At 39.2% G+C, this 22,417-nt stretch overlaps 1 protein-coding gene across 1 annotated transcript in view; it reads left to right on the top strand.

The window, feature by feature from the left end:
* Positions 1-22,417, top strand: part of LOC112978354 (catenin delta-2-like) — a 151,322-nt gene that overhangs the window by 18,604 nt on the left and 110,301 nt on the right. The window contains 1 exon segment of the mRNA XM_026091777.1: positions 1,671-1,854. Within this exon segment, the coding sequence (XP_025947562.1) occupies positions 1,671-1,854 (184 nt within the window).

Below are 22,417 nucleotides of genomic sequence, written 5' to 3'. Positions count from 1 at the left end.
TTCTGCTTTTTGCTTTTCTGTGTCTGAACTGAGCTGAAATCTGTCACTTTCAGTCTGTCTGCCATATACAGGTTATTTTAAGTTTTTGTTATTGGTACATGGTGTGGAATTTTTACATGAAAATGCAAAACTGTCTATGTATGCAATTCCATATAACTACATACATATAAAATAATAAAAACATGACTTGTGTAATTGAAACAGTCTTCCAACAGAGGTAAGTAATTTTAAAGGGAAACCAAAAAATGTGGGTCGACTCCTGTTATTTATACCTCTCCTTCAAAACAACATGCTAAAGAAAGCCTTGAACAAGTAGTGTCCCTTTTGCTGTTCATATTTATAAATGAATGAGCCTCTGTTTGGAGGGTCTTTAGCTGTTTCCTTCTCACCGCCACTCACTTTGGGTTTTGACAGTATACTACAGGGTAATGTCATGATCACATTTGTAACCTCTTTTATATGCTGATGATAGTATTTCTCAGTGTTGGTTCAAGATCATAGCAATACAGGCAAAGTTGAATGTTGCCCCTCAAGGTTAGGTGTGGATCCAGGCTGCTGTTCCTGCAGGAAGGAAAGGGAGAACAGGTAGAACTGGGCTACGGAGAGAAGGGAGCTGTGTTGGTAAGGAGAGAGGGAGGAGAAGCCCAGCTGGTTGTTCCAGCTGTTGTTACGGGCATGCAGTGCAAGGGGWACTGCAGAGCATAGCCGCTGCCTCCGGCTTCCTCCCAGCACTGCTGGCTGCCCAGCACCAGCAGGGTCTTGTCATAGCCCTAAAATTAAACCTGGCTTTCCAGGGCTCCAACTCAGGTATAGGAGGGAGTGAAAAAACAGGGTCTCTTTTGCCCCCAGGGATTTCTTGCCTACTTTCTGTATGGTATATCTGTAGTGGCCCTGATCTTTGTGGCTGTGCTCAGAAAGCTTTGGTTCGTTATTGCTTTTCATTTTCTTTTGCACATTATGAATTTTAAAAAGGGTTTTTTTTTTCTTTCCAATAAATTGTCTCATGAGTTGCACGATGAACCTTGATGTTTCTGTACAAAAATAGTAGTATTTTGTAATTTTGAGCAGTAAAATATTTACCAAATAAAAAATGACTTGTTGAGGGCCAGAATTATACTAGACTGTTGTATCACGTGAGTTGTGAAGGGAGCCTTTTTGCTTGTAATGCTCGTTAGCCTAGACAGTTGCTTTCATTACAGTGGAGATCATGGAAGGAGTTGGGGTGTTATTTGGTCTATATGTAATCATCAACAGTGGCAGTCTTAACTTAAATCAGAGCCTATTTTCTGGGATCTATTATTGTTAATTTTTTTTTAGAAGAAAGAAATCTAAAGCTGAAGCCCTCCAAAAATATATAAGGCTCCTTCATTCCATTTGTGGTTCCCAGCTTAGACAGAACTAGGTCATAACCAGCTCCTCACTTTTTAGCCTTAGCTCTGAGGAATTTCCAACGCTGCTGTGACTACTTGCAGTGCATTTAACACTGCAGTGGGGCAGCATTCAAGTGTCATTCAACCCCATTCACAGTGAAGTCTTTTTCTTGACAGAAGCAGGTTTATTAAGAGTAACAATGCTGTGAAATGTTTTTTTATGTAAAAAGAAAAAAAACACCTGAAGTTACTCAAGCTTTTTTCCAAAGTTGTTAATTACTAGTGATTTACTTTTTGTAGGAGTTCTCTGGAATCTATCTTCCTGTGATGCACTGAAAATGCCAATCATCCAGGATGCCCTCGCAGTGTTGACCAATGCAGTGATCATCCCTCACTCTGGATGGGAAAACTCTCCGCTCCAGGATGATCATAAAATACAGCTCCATTCATCACAGGTGCTGCGCAATGCCACTGGGTGCCTACGGTGAGTATGGCAAAATATTTGCTTTGCCTTAATGATCTTGCTTTATCTTGACTTGTTATTTCTCATTCTTAGGCATCTGTAAAATAAATAATTTGTTTGTGTGTCTGCAAGGAAGATGACTTCTGATGCTGTAGACTTAAAGTTTGAAATTAATTAGAAAACAAGCTTCAGGCCATTCAAAAACAATCTCCAGAAGTGCTGTTGTGGGTTTTCCTTTTTTTCTTAATGGCTTTGTCCAATTCCCTCATCAAAGTTTGTAGATTACAGATATTTTTCTTGTTATCTATCAATATGTACTCACTATTACATCCAATTTAATTAGCACAAAAAGTAACAAAGATGCTTACACGAAGTAACATTATAATGCCTTGTGGGTTCCAGATGCCATTGGCAATGGCTTGATAAATAGATAAAGTAGATTTTTCATGCTCTGTGAAGATGAAAAATAGAGTGCAGTAAGAGAACAACCAATTTAGAACTGTGCAGCTAGAATACCTAAATAGATCTTTAAAGAGCGTGATATGTATATGCATGCAACTTGATGTATCTGTTCCTAAAGGAACTGGAGATGTGGGAATGACAGCAGGATGAACAAGAGGCATTTCAGTTTTGACAAAGTCTTACCAAAGGACTGAATCATAGCAACTTCTGAATTCCAATCCATATCATTTTATTGAAATATTGTAACTTATTAGGCAGGTTCTTTGGGTGTTGACTTTTTTCTCCTTGTATATTGGAGATTCTGTAATATACCTCACAGACATGTTACAAAGATTAATTAATTAATATTTATAAATACATCAAAAAAAATTGTTAGGTGAATGGTATGTATCAGTAACACAGTTGTATGTTACATCCAAAACAGAAATCTGACAAATAGAGCTAAGATCAGTTCAAAAAGCATTATTTGATTAGGAGGGCAAGTAAAATAAGAGTGTTTTTTACCTTTCCGTAATAAGCATATTTTTCTTCTTGTGCTGTTTCATCAAATGAAATATCTCCAGTAAAAAGTAATATTATTGTTGATTGTTTATACATAATCAGAAGAGGATAAAATATAGAAGGTAATAACTTCCATATTGCAAATATATAGGGTGTAAATGCTAGCATGCATATGACTACATCAGTTATGTTGAGATATATGGCAAAACTTAGATATTTGTTTCTGAGCTGTCTTGATTTTGAAAAGAACTTGGTAATATAACTGTATTGCATTGCAATGTATTGCATTCCACTCACTAAGAAAAAGAGTTGCTCAAATCGCTGTGACAGAAGTGAGTCTGTCAAGGTCTGTACTGTGTTATCCCATTCACACTTCTGATGTTCAACCTGTGGCAGCTAAAGAGCTACCTCTGAAAGGAAGGCCCATGATGAGTGTGGGGCTTCTCAGAGCATGCATGTTCAGTGTTGGTCTCCCCTTTTAATTTCCTTCTGATCTCAAACCCTCCTTATTTCCCAGATGCGTCTTTCTCTTCTCTTTAATGGCTTCAGGTATTTATTTGGCCTTCATCCATCTTCTTTAGATAATTTCATCCCACTTAGCTCTGTGTAGCTGCTACTTGCAGGGACAGGACACACGGAGAGTAATGAACTTATTTTTGCTTCACCCCAGCAAGAACTTTCTTGTTTACCTTTCTCCAGTTGCTGTTGAAATCTGTCTTTCTGAACAAAATGTGAAGTTTGAGGTTGTGCAAGGGAGAAAAGTGTAAGCTGATCTCTGAAGTGATGTTTGGATTCTAGCGTTGTATTGCTCAGGATAACGGAGCTGTGGGCTGGAAGAATCTGTGAAGGTCAGAAAGAGAAGATTAGAAAGCTCTCGTTCTTCCTGGAGCTGATTCGAGTAATGCATACCCGGTGCAGTTAGTGCATTAGTACACTGTCTCATTTCTGAAAGTTCCCTCCCCCATCAACTTTTAACAACTTTCATACCTACGACTAGAGACAAGCCTCAGATTTTCACTTCGTGTTCTCACTGGATGGGGAGATAATGTGAAGCAAGAAGATGAAATAGGTTTGCTGGCGGAGCCATTGCTTTGCTTATCTGATAAATGGAAAGTACATTGCCATCTGCTGTGGCAATATTTGTTCAAAGACTCTCTTTGGTTGTCCTCTGCAGTTTTCTTTTTTTCCCTTTTGTTTAAGCTGGCTTGAGAATGGACATTAATATTAGTTGCATCAGAGTTTTGATTTTTTTTGATGATGCTAAGTGTCATAGGAAAAATACTGTTCTTCAAAATATTCAACAAATGTTTCTAAATCTCTGATGTTGACAGACTTCAGAAATGTCAGGTGGTATTACATAGGATTTAATGCTAAAAATATGCTGGGAGGCTTTTTTTAATCTTATGTGCTTTTGTTTTTCTGATGCATTCGCTGTTGAAAGATTTAAATAATAACTGRGAGTCGCTATAATTCCTTTCTATATACAATGCTAATAAATAGTTTACAATGGGAATTATATAGGAATAATCAGATCTTTGTTCTGAGTTTTTTCACTATATTATATGAATTATTATTATTTCTACTGCTCTTCTCCTTTCTCATTTTTTGATGAGGTTTTTTATGTCTTTTCAATTAAAAAATCACTTATTAATGACAGTTTTAATATGCTTCCTTTTATTTGTTTATTCATTATCATTCTTAAGCAAGTTGTTAATACATTTTTTAAAAGATGCTATGTGGACCCAATACTGCACCCTCAGTCACACAGTAATCCAGTTAAGACCAGTATGAAATCATATCAAAGAGAGCAGCAAGATCAGACCTTTTCTTCCTGTTATTCTCTTTTTTATTGAAAGACTATTTATAAACTACACTCTTGCGTACTTCTGTGATTTGAAAAAGGAAAATAGCTTTAATAAAATATTGTACTATTTAATTTCACATAAATTGAATATTTTGAAATTGTTTAGATAATTCAAAGCTCTAAGCACTGCATTGTACCTGTAACTTATAAATTTAATCTTAATATTCATCTCTGATAAAACACTGCATGACCTCAGATGTGATATGTATTAGAGTAATTACCCAATTTACTTGCCTCCCCACCGAGGTACCAGTACCTTACCTCATTAAGTTCTGTGAAAGCTTTTCTTTTTTTTTTTCCTTTTGGATTTCACCTAAGATTGGTGTATTTGTGTTTGTGAAATACTTTATCTTTGGTTTATAGATTCTGATTCATTTAGACTTATTAGGGAAGGTCAAGTGAAAACTGAATTTTAAGTCCCAATTATTTACATGAGTGTTTCCCGTCCCTAATCTGAAATTTAAAAATCAACCAGAGAGCTATTACACATTATTTTCATAAGTTGAAGTGTCAAGCCTACTTACCACAAAACGAGATCTCCTTCTGGAGACCATCCAAAAAAAATTCAAAATCCTTCTAAGAGTTTTTGTCCTGATGTGCAGAATGGAAACTGGAGATCTTGTTTTTCTATGAGTTTAAGATGAATTTTAATTAATAGAATTTCATCTGATAATTTTAAAGAATTTTAAGAATTTACTGCTTTAATAATCCAATCTACTTTAAGATTCAAAATAATAAAATGCTGCCTATCACTCCTTCTTCCATGTTCTATTTGATTTTTCATCATACACTGAAGGTACAGGGGTGATTTTGAAAATCATAGACGTATTAAAACATGTATCTCTTTTTCCCCCCCAAACTGTAAGTTGATGATTAGAAATTGTATGGGAGAGTAATTCAAGTAGTTTTTGTTTATAAAGGCCCATACCTTTCAAATTTTCATGCTTCATATTTTCAAACTCATCAAACCTTTCACAAAATACGAGGAATTATTTCTTTCAACCAAAAAAAATATGTAGCAAGCTCTCAGCGTATAAAAGCAAAAGGGGAAAGTGCTTTTAAAACATGAAATGAATGTAACTGACTCTGTAGTTGGTTTCTGGATAGATTAACTTTTGGAAGGAACAAGTTACCTTATTGTAACAAATTGTGTTAGCTGTGAAGTCTAAATTTCAGGTGTTTTTAGCTGTTTTGCAGATGAATGATCTGTTTCACATTTTCAGCTAATATATTTATCCCACAGTTTTATTTTTCTTCCTGTTCTTTTCTAAGCATCCAAAGGTTTTTGTTTCCTATTCTTAGAAACTTCTGTAATCCATTTGAATATAACATTTTGCTGCATACTGACAAGAGAAAATGTGGGAGCAGCATAAAATAAATAGTACAGAYTATATTATTCATCATCTGTTCCGTTTCTTAAGAAACAAATATATCTATATATAGAGAGAGAGATATAAAAGTATCCATATATATATAAATATATATATGGGCTGATATTGAAGCTAAAATATGTTTTCATCTTTATTGACCAGTGCAAGCTCTGAATATCTTCAGCTGGGTAAAAATGAAGCTGGCTCCTTACTGTAGGACAAGCACGTTTGCTAATAGTTGCTTGATTCTCCTCCCAACAGCAGAGCCATAGCAGTTTTTCCATAAGTTTATGTTGTAGTGGGTGTAGAGATGTTGGACTGAGCAACCAGTCTCAGTATCTCCCTTGCTTTTTCTGGAGCACAGAAGATAGTTCTCAAGCTGACATTGCGGTCTTGTGCATCAGAGAATAGCAAGTCCATGCTCCAGATGCTTCTGGAATGAAGAAGTTTGTCAGAGTCCAGAGTCAGGTCATAGTGGATAAAACTCCTATTAACTGTGTATTTCTACTAGCAGCTTACTCAAAGGAGGGAGGTTTATTATAAGCAGTTCCACACAAGAGGCACAGGAGAGGGCCCTCAGAGACGAGGCTGGGAAGGCCAAAGCCCGTCTAGAGTTTAGTCTGGCTACGGATGTCAATGACAAAAAGAAGGGCTTCTATAAGTACACCAGTAGCAAAAGGAAGACCAGGAGAAATGTGATCCTGCTGCTGAATGGGGCAGGGGCCCTGATGACAAAGAACACAGAGAAGGCTGAGGTGCTGAATGCCTTCTTCACCTCAGTCTTTACTGGTAATATGGGCCCTCAGGAATCTCAGGCTCTGGAGAGAAAGGAGGACCTTCTCTTGGTGGAGGAGGATCATGTTAGGGATCACTTAAGCAAACGGGACATGCACAAGTCCATGGGCTCTGATGGGATGCACCCACGAGTGCTGAGGGAGCTGGCGGATGTCATTGCTAAGCCACTCTCCATCATCTTTGAAAGGTCATGGAGAACAGGAGAAGTGCCTGAGGACTGGAAGGAAGCCAATGTCACTCCAGCCTTCAGAAAGGGCAAGAAGGAGGACCCAGGGAACTACAGCTCAGTCAGACCTCGATCCCTGGAAAGACAATGGAGCAGCTAATCCTGGAAACCTTTTCCAGACACAGGAAGGACAAGAATGTGATTGGCAGTAGTCAGCATGGATTCACAAAGGAGAAATTGTGCTTAACCAACCTGAGAGCCTTCTGTGATGGAATGACTGGCTGGGTAGATGAGGGGAGAGCAGTGCATGTTGCCTACCTTGACTTCAGCAAGGCTTTTGGCACTATCTACCATAACATCCTCATAGGCAAGCTGATGAATGGTGGGCTAGATGAGCAGACAGTGAGAGGTACTGAAAACTGGCTGAATGGCAGAGCTCAGAGGGTTGTGCTCAGTGGCACAAAATCTAGTTGGAGGGCAGTAACTAGCAGTGTACCACAGCAGTYAATACTGGGTCCAGTTCTGTTCAACTTCTTCATCAGTGACCTGGATGAAGGGACAGAGTGCACCCTCAGCAAGTTTGCTGATGACACAAACCTGGGAGGAGTGGCCGATACACCAGAGGGCTGTGCTGCCATTCAGAGGGACCTCGACAGGCTGGAGAGATGGGCAGAGAGAACCTCATGAAGTTCAACAAAGAGAAGCACAAAGTCCTGCACCTGGGGAGGCATAACCCTGTGCACCAGTACAGTCTGGGGGCTGATCTGCTGGAAGGCAGCTCTGCCGAGAAGGACCTGGGAGTCCTGGTGGACAAACTGACCATGAGCCAGCAGCGTGTCCTTGTGGCCAAGAAGGCTAATGGTCTCCTGGGCTTTGTCAGGAAGAGCATTGCCAGCAGGTGGCAGGGAGGTGATCCTTCCCCTCTATTCAGCCCTGGTGAGGCCACATCTGGAGTACTGTGTCCGGTTCTGGGCTCCCCCTTGCAAGAGAGAAATGGAGCTACTGGAGCAAGTCCAGTAGAGGGCTACTAAGATGACAAAGGGACAGGAGCATGTCTCATATGAGAAAGGCTGAGAGAGCTGGGACTGTTCAGGCTGGAGAAGAGAAAGCTGAGGGAGGATCTTATCAACGTGTACAAGTATCTGAAGGGAGGGTGTCAAGAGGATGGGGCCAGACTGTTCTCAGTGGTGCCCAGTGACAGGACGTGAGGCAATGGGCACAAAATGAAACACATGGAGTTCCATCTGAACATATGAAAACACTCCTTTTTGGAAAGAGTTTCCAAGCCAGTGTGACACTTCATGTATTTTAAAATATGTCACCATGTGACCATAGCATGGGAAGCTGAACAGGCAGAGCCAAAGAAGAGCGAATTCTCTATCAGCTAACTTGGCCCATCGGGCAGAAATGCTTTTATTTAGAAGGAATCACAAGGCTTCAGAAGGGCAGCAGGCCTCAGGTGTCAGTTGTGGCCACAGTGTACCTCTGTTGTTGTTTTTCTGATTGTCCAAAATCTTGAATAGTCCCTTTTGAATGCTTCTTTGTAAAACTGATTTGGTCTGTCTCTGCAGAAAATATTATTTGTCTCAGCATGACAGAATAACTGATTATGACCATTCATTAGCACTAGCCATGATGACTAATGGTAGAGAATGACACATTATTTACCCAAAGAAAATGAGAAACACAATCTTCCAGGGTTTGTATGCCCACTGAGTTCACTGAGAAATACTAAAAGAGTATTCTATAACTCTGAAGAGGGTCGAGCTTCTTTGGTGCCAATCACTTGACTTCTGTATTAATTATCTTTTCTCCTTTCAAAATTGTTTGCGTTACTAGGGAATGTCAAAAAGGAACATGTGAAAACACATAGCTCTGCATACTGAAAAAAAGGTAGGGCATACTTGTGCAACCTTCCATCATTATCTTAGGATAGACTGCTTCAGATCTGAAGAAACTTCCACTAGGAGTGAGAAGATCATTTGGTCTCTTTGCTCAGTCCAAGGATTTTCAATACAGATATGTTTGAAGTGTGCTGAGCTTGCCTCATCCTTTTGGATAAGCCAGCCAACATCACAGAGTAAACATTTTATCACTCTGTTTCAGACAGTATTGAGCATGTGAACTGTCTCTTCAAGCACACGAGTAATGCCAGTGGCTCAAGATGAGCCAGTGCTCAAGTCTTTTGCTGAGAGAAGGCTTGAAAGTATTCCAAATTTTCCACAAATTGGTGAGCTACTGAGACCTCATGAGAAATATACTGCAGTGATATTCTTAGTACTAAAGCCCTGAAACCTGCTGTCCCCACTAATTATGCTTACAAACTGTGTTACTTTTATTTGTTTTGGAAATACTTTCCCATGAAGCCTCTCATTAAGTAAGTAAATAGTAAATAAATAAAAATCCTGCTCTCTGAGGTGTGGTGAAATAGGCTGCAGCCTGCCAGGCGTGCTTAGCTTCTAGTGCCGTTGCAATGTCTGAGCTGAAGGCTGAAAAGCAGCAGATCATTTCCGGATGTCATCTTTTGTGAAACTTTGCCCAATGAGCGTTGGACTTGTATTCTTATTGTCACTATGCATCTGAATTCAGAAGTTTTAGCACTTCATAAGATTTTTCCTTGAGTGGAGAGGACAGTTTAGTAAGAGCACTTTGAGAAAGAAAGATGAAGTCCATTACTCACAACCAATTGGATTTCCCCATTTCCGAGAGGATTAGTAAAGTGGACAATTGATTTGGGCTAATTTGAGACTTTCATACAGATGAAAGTAAAAAGCATGTGACACCTGTCACTAATCCAGTTTCATCAATTTTATCCTATTTAAATTTTTCTCTCAACATGCTAAAAATCCTCTCTCTCACACAGAAAGTGAGAGGCTTCAGAGACAGGGCAAGGTGCATGGTGAGGCTGATCTTAAGCTGCAGATCATTGACTGGCACTGAAACGGTCTTAGTCCCCATGCAACAACAGAAGAACAGGAGAGGGGGTTTCTCTGTCTTCTGTCAACAAAATCTGTGGGAAATTTCTGTCTAATATGGTAGGTAGAGTGGAAGACTTTCCCCTTTAAAAATGAGTTAAACATTTTAGAGGTTTGGTTTTGGGGGGGGGGGGGTGTCTTCCCTAAATTAACCTCACACTGTATTTTCAAGTTCTGTATTACTGTTGAGAAAGCATTCTTTGGAAAGAATGCACACATCCTTTTTTTTTTTTTTTTAAGTGCTGTAATTTAACTGCACCTGCGTGCACTGTATAAAACATTTAACACACTGTAGAAAATATTTGAACATCTGCATGGTAGTATTTTTAGCTAGGGTTGCACATGACATACATAGCATTTCTGTGACAAAGTACTTGTGAAGTATCCATCCTAGTGTAGCTTTTTTACTTTCACAGCTCATTTCTTTTTTCTAGGTACTCATTTATTATAGTTAGTTGGTTACAGCTTCGGCATTTTCTCTTGAAGGACAGCAGTGCTGTGAAATAACTCCTCCTCTCCCCCTGCTCTCATTCATCCATCTTTATGCGCAGTTTACTATGCGCAGAACTATAATACTTGAAAAGTGTTCCAAAAAAGACAGTTGTAACAGGGCATAATACAAGTTTTGTGTGTGTATATAAATAAGGTTGTTTTTTTTAAGTCCACTAATAAAGTAAAAATGCACAACAAATTAGAAAACAAATATATTTTATTTATATTAAAATAAGTATATTTTGTTTATCTTAAAATATTGTTTGAATTTCCTGGGTTCATTTTATATTCTTAATTTGTATTAAGCATATTCTTCAGTAGACTGGTTAAATGATTTTGATTGGTACCTACTGTCTTTGGTTGCCAGACTTCACGCTAAGAAGGAATGTCTTCTAATCTATATAAATATGACAAAACGTGCAATATTGTCTATATTTTTCATTGTTACTCATGTTTTATAGTTAGCTGCTTGTGCTCACAGTCTGGATGCCTTCTAGCATTTTCAGTCAACTGATAGGCCTAAGGCTGTCTGACCTTGGAACAGCTTGTGACCTCAGAAGTATTTAACTTTTGTAACCCCACATAAACGGGGAGATCTCATATTTAGTTAACACGTGAGGGGTTGCACTGGGGGGGGTGTCATTCTTTTTATAGCATCTGTGATAAAGGGGGACAGTTGAGACTAATGGTTCCATTTACATTCACCTACGGCATGATCAAGAACCAGAAACAAACATTTACTGGTTTGTACAAATATTTCCTATGCGCACAAGTATGATAAACTCCTGGGACAAATTTAAGAAGCAAGTTGCAGCTTTATTAACTTCACACTAAGGAAGATGATGGGACTAGGGTGATGTCTCCTGTACTATCATCTGTCTGATGTATTTCTCTAAATTGAAATATTACCATATATACAGGAATCATGTGGGTTTTTTGAATTGTTTTTGAAGGTTTGAGGTGTTTGCCTTTTGTTTTGCTTTGGCCTTACTTTTGAAGGGGCTGGTAACTTTTTTTGGGAGCAAGACGTCGGTTAGATTCTAGAAAAGAGGACTATGCAACTCCCTGGGCATGGAAAGAACTCCAGATTTCCCAGAGTGGGTGAGTTTTTTTGGATTGTGGGGTTTATTTGTTTTGGTTTTAATCAAGAAAATTGAGGTTCCCAAATTTCAGAAGACAGCATCTCAGTCTGGGAGGACTTCAGGGAAATCAGTCACCTTCCATTGATTATAAAAGCAATTTATGACTTCTTTTAGGGGGACTGCTTAAATAGGCACCTAAATTAAGTGTTGTATAGAAGCATCATACCTCTGTATGTCACTTTTGTGTGTATGCAGATGACCTTCTCTAATTAATCTTTTTTTTTCACCATTTGCTCCTCCAAAACTATAGGTACTGTAACTACTTTGATATTACTGCCTAGAATGAAAATATATCCTAATTTCTTGTTAGTAAGCCAGAAAGAAAGATATGTGTGTGTGTGTGTGTGTGTGTGTTTATATAGCTGTATACTTTTTTTTTTTTTGGTACTTGTCATTGGACCGAATAACAGCAGTTCAAAGTATTTCTTTTAAGAAAGTGGAAAGTGTGACTGCATTAGCACAAATGTTTCAATCTAGAATCGTTGCTCCACATATCATGAAACACATGGATAGCATTTACTAATTAATTACCCTCCATAATTCTCTGTCATGGTTCTGTCTAGGCTATAATGTATGCAGCATCGCTTCTGCCAGGGTTATGTTTTGCTTGACCTTATTGCAGGCATACAGTATAATTACTAAATGGGGGCTAATTCATATAAACAAATGTTAGTTCTGCATACCATGAGCCCTATCATTATGTTTTACTGCTAGAGGATGTGTTATATAGTAAGTCATTCTTCAAGTGCTTGGGCAGATTCTTGTTGTAAATGGTCTTTATACTTGAATYCTAAGGATTTAGACTTTACAAAGTGAAAATATTGTAAACCCTAGAAATGATTATTGTTTCCTTTCCTCCAAGTTCAGGTCAGTTCAACTTCAGTTGATCATGTTTTAGCAAAGTAAATATATCTTAGGCACTATAAGGGTACTCTGATTATTTTCCAGTTAGTACACAGTCACTTGGGGGGATATTAATGCAAACAGGGTCTCGTATTGGCAGACATAATAGATAAAATAAAATGTGTAGAACTGGAATATCTTTGTTTCTCTGATAGCTGTAATGTACTGTCCTTCTCTTATCAAAAGATGTAGAGGTAGCTGCCACACAGTAGAAGTAATTGACTTCCTTTGCTCACGAAAAGTCAAGTGAAACTAATCCAGTGTTTTTGGTTTTTTTAATCAAATGCAGATACATATAATGAGGGTAATAGTGACACTAGCCACTCGTTTTATCCTTGTTTTCAAATAATATTTAATTTTTTTTATAAGATGGAGATTGACCATGCTTACAATGACATTTGAATAGCTGGAGGTTTTTTTGATGTAGACAGGCAACAGTTTGGGGAATGGGCTTCTTGGCAGGCATCTAAGCTTGTTCGTTCATTTCCTGCTTACTCATTTATTTCACACTTACTCCTCTCTGTTGGAGGTCTATCCTTGGGCTGTTTATTTTGTGAAGTGCATGTGTACAGTAAAATATAAATGATTTTGCTATATTATCAATAATAAATGTTTATTCATGCTCAAAATCTGCAGTGAGAAACAGAGAACATTTTCCAGCAGATGCCAGTTTGTAGTTTGCTCTGCTCTTTTAATAGCTCGTGTGAAATGGTTTTAGTGGCCTCAGCACGATTCCCGTTACTGTCTCACCGAAAGCAATACTACTATTGTCTGTCCTCGATATCCTCGTAGGGAATAGAGATTATGTCTGCAGAGCAACTGCAGGCTTAACTTGTAGCACTGGATAGGTGTAGCTGTAGTAGCTTCACAGCAGCTTGTTCAGCCCACAGTACAGCCTGCTGCTTTTGGTATAAACCTCGTGTGGGCCTTTGCTATTTAGATTGCTCTTCTCAATTGTAGTGGCATGCTTTCCATTTTCATTTTTGTTGTTAACCATACCTAGCTATGCTTTGATCATTCCTCCTGACAGCAGTGTCAGTGTATCCATGGAAGTCACAAATTTGATGGATTTTGCAGAACTGCTTTGCTGTTGCAGGTTGTGTTTACCCAGGAAAGTGCACTCTGAGGAAGCCTGTTCCTCTGTAGAAAGTTTTGTAATTTTTCTGTAAGGGAACACATGATTGTGGCCCTGGGCACCGTCAGCGTGAAAAAATTCCTCAACCTTGTAGGCTGAGGGAATCTGGGGCTGGGAATGCTGAGCTGGAGCATGTGTTGGAGGCATTGTGAGCTGCTCGTCTGCCACCAACTAGAAGGGGAGACCCCACCTGGAAACAGGAGATGGGGTAAGAGAGCAGAGAACGAGGACAATGATTGGAAGTCAGGGGAGAGAGGGATGCGAGGTATTGGGTGAAAATGCTGAGTCAGAAAAGAAAGTGGTTTTACCTAAAGACTGGGATGCAATGTAAGAAGAAAGAAAGGTTCAGCATAGGAGTATTTGCTTTCTGGAACTGGAATGGAAGATTGCCTGAGAGAGGAGAATGGACTAGGATGAGGATCCTGAGAAGCAGGTGCTGGAACTGGAGTCTGTGATGTCAGTGAAACTGGGGCAAATCTCAAGTTGTGGGGAAAGTCAGGATAGGAGAGGCTACAGAAATATGATAAAGGAGGTAAAGACGGAACAGGAAGAAGAACCTGTAAATAGATCCTAAGAATCCAGATGTTACCATTCTTTGCTATCAGTAACGACCTGAGAGGCCACTGGCTTAGTGTTTGTCATCATATGACACTTTATCTGTTCCAAACAAAGCTTTATTTTGGTTTCGGTTGCCATTTTGAATGTTTGGCACTTTTGCAGACCAGAGGTTTCTTTAGGAAATTGCTAGGCAGAATCCTCAATGGAGCTTCCACATGGAAGAAGGGTGCTCAGGAGACCCCTGAATTTTAAAGAGGACTTGCTGAGAACTTGGGGAAAAAAACATCCTGTCATACAGAAAGACTGGAAATTTTGGCAGAAGGCTCATTTGGATAAGCAAAAGCTTCTTAATGAACTAAAACATGAAAAGAGAGCAAGCAAGAAGTGGAAACCAGAACAGACACCAAGAGTACGACAAGCATTGCTTCGGCACTTGGGGGTGAAATGAGGAGGGCCTAGCTCTGCTGGAGCTAGCTAGGGACATAAGGGGTCAAAAGAGGGGATTTTACCGGCATGTGTACACTAAAAGCAAAAAGAAGTTGAGAGGAATGTGAGCCCATTGATGAATGGGGGAGACAAAGCAGTCTGGACAAAAGGGAAAAGGCTGAAGTACTCAATGCCTTTTTTGCTTCAGTTTTAAAAGGGAAATCCTGCTCCTAAGTTCCTGTACATTTCAGTATGGTTTAGGAAGGACAGGGAGCTGTTAGCAATGGGCAAGCAACAGGTTAGAGACTATCTGGAGAAACTGGATATATTCAAATCCATGAAACTGGATGGGATTCATTCAACAGTACTGAAAGAAGAACGGACTGATATGATTGTGAGGCACCTGTCTATCATCCTGGCATTTGAGGAGGTCCCTGATGACTAGAAAAAAGCTAAAATATTATCTCTGTTTGAGAAGAACAAAAAGGAAGGTCCAGGGACCAGCTTTACCTCAATCTCTGACAAGGTCCTGGAGCATGAATTTTTGGAATCCATTTCCAAACGTGAGGAATAAGAAAGCATTCAGGAGCAGTCAGCATGGATTTACTAATGGTAAATTAGGCACAACTAACCTGGTTGCCGCCTTTGATAAAGTGGCTTGGATTGTAGAGGAGGGGAGAGCATTGATGTGATGTACCATAACTTTATTAAGGCTTTGACAACATCTCTCATAGCGTTCTTTTCAGTAAGCTGGGAAGGTATGGGCTGAATGAATGGATGGGTGGAAAATTGGCTGGACTGCTGGTCTCAAAGTACGGCAATCAATGGCTTAAGGTCCAGTTGGCAGCCAGGAACAAGCAAAGTATCTCAGGGGCTGATATTGTTCGGTTCTTCTCTTCTGACCTAGATATGACACAGAATACACCCTCAGCAAATCTGCAGACAATACTAAGCTAAATTATGCGTGAGGTGAATCATTCTATGTCAGATGCTTCAATCCAGAGAAAGCTTGAGGTTTGATCCAACAGAAATATAATAAAATTCGACAAGGAGACTGCAAAATTGTTCATCTGGCATGGAGAAGCTCCATATATCAGTGCAGGCTGGGAACCGTCTGGCTGAGTAGTACCTCTTTTAAAAAGGAACTAGGGGCTATAGAGGACACCAGACTGACTATGAGCCAGCAATGTGCTCTCATCATGAATAAGGCAGACTGCATTCTGCGATACAGTAGTACTGTGGCCAGCAGATCCAGGGAAGCTATCACTGTCTACTCAGCACTGGTAAGGCCACCTCTGGAATACTGTGTCCAGTTTGGGGCCCACCCAGTTCAAGAAGGATTTTCAGAATCTGGAGAGAGTGCAGTGAAGAGGCCACAAGTTGCATCTTGGAAGGTTCAAATTGGACATTAGGAAAAATGCTTTGCCAGGAAATTAGTGAAGCACTGGAGCAGTGAGGTGGTGGAATGTCCATCCTGGGAAGTTTTCAAGACTGGCTGGGCAAAGCCACTGACCTTATCTAGTGTTGATGATATTCCTGCTTCAAACAGCAGGCTAGACTAGATGACCTCCCATAGGTCCCTTCCAACCAGCATTTCTGTGATTCTGTGAGAGACTACAGAGTTTCAAGTCAAGCCCCAGAACATGAGGAATGCAGAAATTGCAAGCATTTTTTAAAAAGTCTGGTTGAAAGGGCTTGTTCAACTTTGTTTGGAAGCTCTGAAAGAAAATCTGGGAGAGAATCTAATTCCCAGGGGCAGAATCCAGCCGTCTTACAATGATGGCCATTATTTTCTCTTCTCTGCATTGTTCACAGAATACTTCCTGAGAGAGGTGGACAGGTTAACAGAAAATGGCCTGTTTTACAATGTAACTCTGACTCATAGCAGAATAAGTCCATCCTGTACAGGCATTAGTCTATGGGGGTGAAAACAAAAGTGACAGTGTAGACAGTATATCTTGATCATTTTGTAAAAGGGAGTTGAATTACAGTTGCAAAGGCAAACTYAATTTGGGTATTACTTAACTTTTCAGTGCTTGACTTTCTAACCTTACTATTCTTTAAAATATTTTATGTGCAATTGCATAACAATTAACTGATTAGCAATTGCAAGTATAATTGCTTTCAAAAAGTCAACCGAACAGCTAGAGAAACATTTGTATTTGGAACATCTTTTTTAATTACAATACTGTAGGTTAATGAGTGTTCATTTGGTGCATCTCTTAATTTTTATAAAGATTAATTTTAAATGATGGAGTAGTTTATGAAGAAAATAAAGTTCTGTGATTTAGTAAGTCGTGTTTTGATGGGTTTTTAAATTGAAACACATTGTTATGACATTGGACATATGTAATAAGATCTTGATTTAAATAGACTCTGTTCCGCACACTGCAGCATTAAATGATCACCATGGCTTGAAACACTAACCAGATAGCTTGAACACCAGTTTTTTAAGTAGCATTTAATTCTCAAATAAGAATTCCTTTCAGACATTTAGTAAATAGAGATCTGCTTGCTTCTCTGTGCATAAATGCAGTAGGATCTCACTGGAAAACTTCTATTGTTTTTAATAACACTAACTGTGAAATGACTCCAAGTCTCTGGAAATGTATTTGGAAGTATACTGTTTGTATATGACAGTTGCATATCATATAGACATACCAAGAGTTTTTGCTACTTGAGTTCAACAGCAGACCTGCCTGCTCCGTGGTACCAAGTGCCCAGCTAGTGGAAGGGATGTTTCTGCCACGTGGCCTGGTGAGAAGGCTCGAGCTGGCTGCAGAGGGCTGTCGCCCAGGGACCTGGCTTTCCGCTCTTTTGGGGCAGATGGACAGTGTCATGCTCTCTGTCTTTGGGGAAGGATATTATCAGCTCGTTTATGCAGCAGCATATTGACTTAATTAAACAAATTTTTATTCATGTCATAAGCACTATGCATTTTCATTTTAATTAAGTTCTATTCTATACACTGTAGCAATAAGAAGGAAAGAAATAGGATCAAAAAAGCAGATCAGAAAGACATTGGTGAAGCAAATTTTTTGAAAGAAAGAGACTGTTTTTTTCTTTTGTCAGTTAGTAACTACCAATTTGCCAAATATGTATTTGTGATGACAAGAGCACAGGCAATCTCAGAATTGAACTTACAAACTGCAGTTCATAATTTTTGACATCAAGATGATTACTAAATTATAGTCAGAAAAAAGGTATTGAGTGTTACACGGATGTATGCACTGTGAAATGCAAGTCTCTGAAATCAATCAGATGATTGTGAAATAGGGATCCAATTTTAAAATTCTATGTAAAATATTAATATGAGTTTATTTTTGAAGGAATTGAGGTATGGGAAACTCAGTGGATTTTTCTTAATTTGTTTTTGTAACTTCTGTAACTTTGGAACATTAGGTATTATTTTTCAATCAAGCTCACTGATACCACCATGGTGCTGAAATATTTCCAGAACTCTTGGCCATTTATTTCAGAGTGACTCCACCACTGGGCTAAATAAACAAAGGTGGTTGCACTTGAGCTTTGAAGTATTTTCAGAGTTTGTGCTTGTTTCTTCTGTTCTTCCTCAGTATTAATAGTAGCAATCAGCTTCTCTGGCACTGCATTTCCTTTTGGCTCTCATGTTTCATTCAGCTAACAGGGTAGATTTCTAAAGCAAGCGTGCAGTATGACATGCTGCCTAAATCTTCTGGGGCAGATTATAAAGTCACTCTCCTAATGGATTTTGGATTATAAATGTGTAGGTTGAGCACCTAAGTGTTCTAAAGTGGTTTTATTTTGGGGAGGGGGAGGGAGGCATGCTGAAAGTCATGAGACGATTATGACATCAAACGAGAGGCTACAGCAAACAGCAAATGCGAATGGGTGAGATTTTGCCTCCTGGTCTGTAAATGTTAAGTGTTAAACAGCTCAATGTATTAAGGCATATTCTGCGAGAGCAGTTCATCGTGCAGATTCAAATGCCAACATTCCTCCATGTGCATTTGAGTCACTTTGGCTGTCCTGGTCACAGCAGTTCTGCTGGCTGGAGCTGCTCAGTGCGGTGACAAACGGCATGGATAAAAATGGGTAGGTGAATACTGAATTTCAAGTTTTCCACCTGCCCGGGTGCAGAAGAGGTGCTGTTTTCCATGGAGATTCTCAGAGGGGTGATGACATTCATGGCATCAGTGTTGTATGGCTTAGTAAAATGATACCAAGGACAATATTGTAGGTAAAATGTTCAGGCAAGAATGCAGATATGGTTTGTGGGAAGCAAGCTTAAGGCTTGGACTGAAGCCAGGTGTGGATTGCTTCTGTTTGCTGTGGCTGGGCTAAACCTGTGTTTTAACCAAAAGAAGGTATTAAGTTTTGTCTTAGGGACTTGTCTACACCATGAAACAAGCAGAAAGGAAGGAACTTCAGAATAGTTACTTTTCTGTAATTCTTCCCATGCATACTGTCAGGGGGAACACGTGTGTCCCCAGGGGAAGTTGATGCAGAATAAATGCTGCATTTAAAACTCAAATAATTTTTCAGTAAGCTTCCTTCAGCAGAAGAGTCTGTATAGTGCATGTGCGCTCCTAATGTGTTGTGTAGCAAACACGCGTGCTAGTGCGTATTTCTTGGAGTGAATGTATACGGCTTTTCCTGAAATCTGAGCATTGGTGTTTCATATACCCAAGAAGTCTTTTTTCAGCTCTGTGCTCAGAGGGACAGTTACCTGTGGCCAGTACCTGAGAACGCAGGGAGAAGCAGGAGTGGAAAGAGAAGGAATATCACAACCAATATAATTTGTGTCAGGGAGCAGTGAAAGGAGGGCTGCTCTCCAAGGCAAGGTGAGGAGCCACGGGCACACAATGCAGGTTGGGCAGTGCCCTCACCATCCTGGTGCAGGCCCGTGGCAGCAGAGCCAGGCGAGCAGAGCGGGGGCGTGACAGCAACGGGTCCTCCCAGCAGTCTGGTGAGCATTGGGCAAAAGCAAAGTAACAAGCCAGGTGCAAGGGCAATGCAGGAAATCCAAACAACAATCCAGGAGCAAGGCTGGAGAYGAGCACTCCTACGAGGTAGCTCAGGCAGGGCCTGAAGGCCCCAGGCTGAGCTGAAATGGGACTCCTGGGCCCATGGGCAGAGCTATGTAAAGTTGGTAGGTAAGTATATAGGTATGTGAAAGACGAGGTAGATTAAATAACGTAGAGGTGGTACAAACTCCTTTAGTCATAACTAATGATTTGCAGGATGATGCTACTTTTGTCAATGCAGTGTCTGTAAATGACTCATCTCACACAAAACAGACAGGTAGTTTACCAGTTCTGATCTTGTGAGCCTTCTGCATCCTCCTCCTGGTCTGAATGGAAAGATGCTTCCAGCACAAGGAGCTTGTGATACTTGATCCATGCAGTTTTCATTTTGATGGAGTGTCATTTTACTGGAGCCACCTGTTCAGTAAGGGAAAAAACTTTCCACCAGTATTTGTGTTTAGCATATTTATTTCAGCAAGCTATGGCAATGGAAATCAGATAAGCTCTGAGATTGCTAAAGTTTCATTAAATAATTTGTACTCTTTTATACCTAATATAGGAGTTTTTACTGTAATTCTGGGAATTGCATTTGTACTATACCAGCAAAAGCTCTGTTGTTGAATAACTGACAATTAACTGAGAATGGTAAAATAATAATTACAAAATTAGAGTGAGTGTTTATTCATAAAAGAACAGACACCTTTATAAGCTGTAATTATCTTTTTGTTAATTTGACATACAAAGCATACAAAGGATTAAACTCTTCCCAGGCATAAAACCGCTACAGTCACAGCATCGTATTAGAGATGAGGTGTGTGCTTTGGACAGGTTCTCAATACAGGTCACACATGGGAGCAAGTCGGATGGTGCTGAATATTTGTCACTCACTGTATGCTTATCTGGCAGCTAGAGAATGATCATAACTGCAGAAATCACTTAGTGTAGTAACAATTATAGAGAGATTGTAGCTAAATATTCTCACAGTATCAGTAACCTTTTCCTTGAAAACAGCTCTCAACATTGTCCCTTTATTCCGTTTGCATAACCTCTTTATATATATATATATATATATAAAATAAATATATATGTATTATATTACAAATGCATATTGTACAACATATATATGTGTGTATATATATATAATTTTTGATTAACAGTGGGTTTATAGAACACAAATACACTGTTCCCCTTGGCCCAAAGAATACATAGACCCTATATAATATGACAGTTGATGGAAGTAGGATGCACAAAAGAGACCACAGCAAGAAAGACACCAGAATGTGTCTACTGAAAGCCCTTACTCAGAAAGAGACACACAGCTCTTGCAAAGTCTGTTATTCTTTTTTTCATTTGTCCTCTTCCTTCACTGCATACAAATGCTTTGGTTCAGTTTTTGGGAAGAATCAGGATGAGGCAAATGTAGTAACTTGTTAAATGAATACATTTAGAGGTGGGAGGGTAAAAATGTATGAAGTAAAGCATAATAATACGTTTGACGGCAACAGGAAGAACAAGGTAGAAGAAGAGAGCCTGCTATTCACGCAAGAGTTTCATGAGCATCTTGAGGAACTGATGGCAAGTGTGAATTTGGTGTTTAGTTTACCAGAAACCAGTGTATTGACTCAAAGGGAATGTGTCAATATGAAAAGGGAAAAATGAAATTTCTGGTGACAACCCTCGTGGTTATTTTGACACAGAACAGAGTCAGGCATTGAGACAGGGCAGCATATGGTTTTGTGAGAGGTTCATTTTGGCAGAGCAGCTGAGTAGTCAGACATCATTGCTGGGATATAAGCCAAAGGGACAGAGACAACTAACAGTAGTAGTAGTAGTAGTAGTAGTAGTAGTAGTAGTAGTAGTAGTAGTAGAGAGCATCTGTTTGTTGTTTTATATGGCATGGACTAGATGGGAATAAATAGGGTTGTGGTAGAGTGATTCCCTTCTCTTTTTACAGGTTGTTGTGAGCAGCAATGATGCGCAATGACTCATTAGGCTGAAGGGCACGCTAGAGGGTCAGTTCTTTCATCATCTCTCAGTATGCACATAAAGCCGTTTGGAGATATGATGAAGTGACATAATCTGAGGTAGGATACTCTGGCAATTTCAGGTTGACTGTCATGAAAGTAGGACATGAACATATGTATTTGTTTCTTATGCTGAAGGCACATTTAGCTGAAGTATAAGGATTATAAATTTATTATATGTCATGTGTACATCTATACCTTGATATTTTTGATGGAGATAAAGAAGAAAAATGAGAAAATTGAGAGGAGAGATTGTTCTAGAAATAATAAAATGCAGTATTGCAAGAACAGTATCATAGCAATGTATTATGTGAATAGAAAGAAAAAATATGAGCAAATACTAAATGAATGTTGAGAAGCCTAACTGAAAATTGTGAAGGAAATGCTGATAATATAGAGCATGTGGATAATGATGGTAAAATAAAAATGTAGAACTAGTGACTGGTACCTAGTCTAGGCTAGGAACAAGGAGAGATGGACTATAAGACAGCATTTATAAGAATTTGTAGTTTGATAGAGAGGAGAAAGACTCCTCTTAGGTTTTGAGAAATAGTCCAGCCTGAGAAGTATGCACAGCAGTCAATTCGCTGAGAACGTCAGTATACAAACAGGTGAAAAGCACTTGACTTCTACTTTTCTATGCTATGCTGTAACTTATTTTTTCATACAGAATATAGTGTTTCATACTTTCTAATATTCTAATGAATGTTCTGCTTTGTGACTTCCTCTTATCCTTTGTATTAAAATTTTTAAGTAGCTGATCAG

Source organism: Apteryx rowi, unplaced genomic scaffold (assembly GCF_003343035.1).
Source record: "Apteryx rowi isolate R43461 unplaced genomic scaffold, aptRow1 scaffold_921, whole genome shotgun sequence".
NCBI lineage: Eukaryota > Metazoa > Chordata > Aves > Apterygiformes > Apterygidae > Apteryx > Apteryx rowi.
Note: the sequence above shows the minus strand (reverse complement) of the source record. Positions and strands in the feature narration are given on the sequence as shown.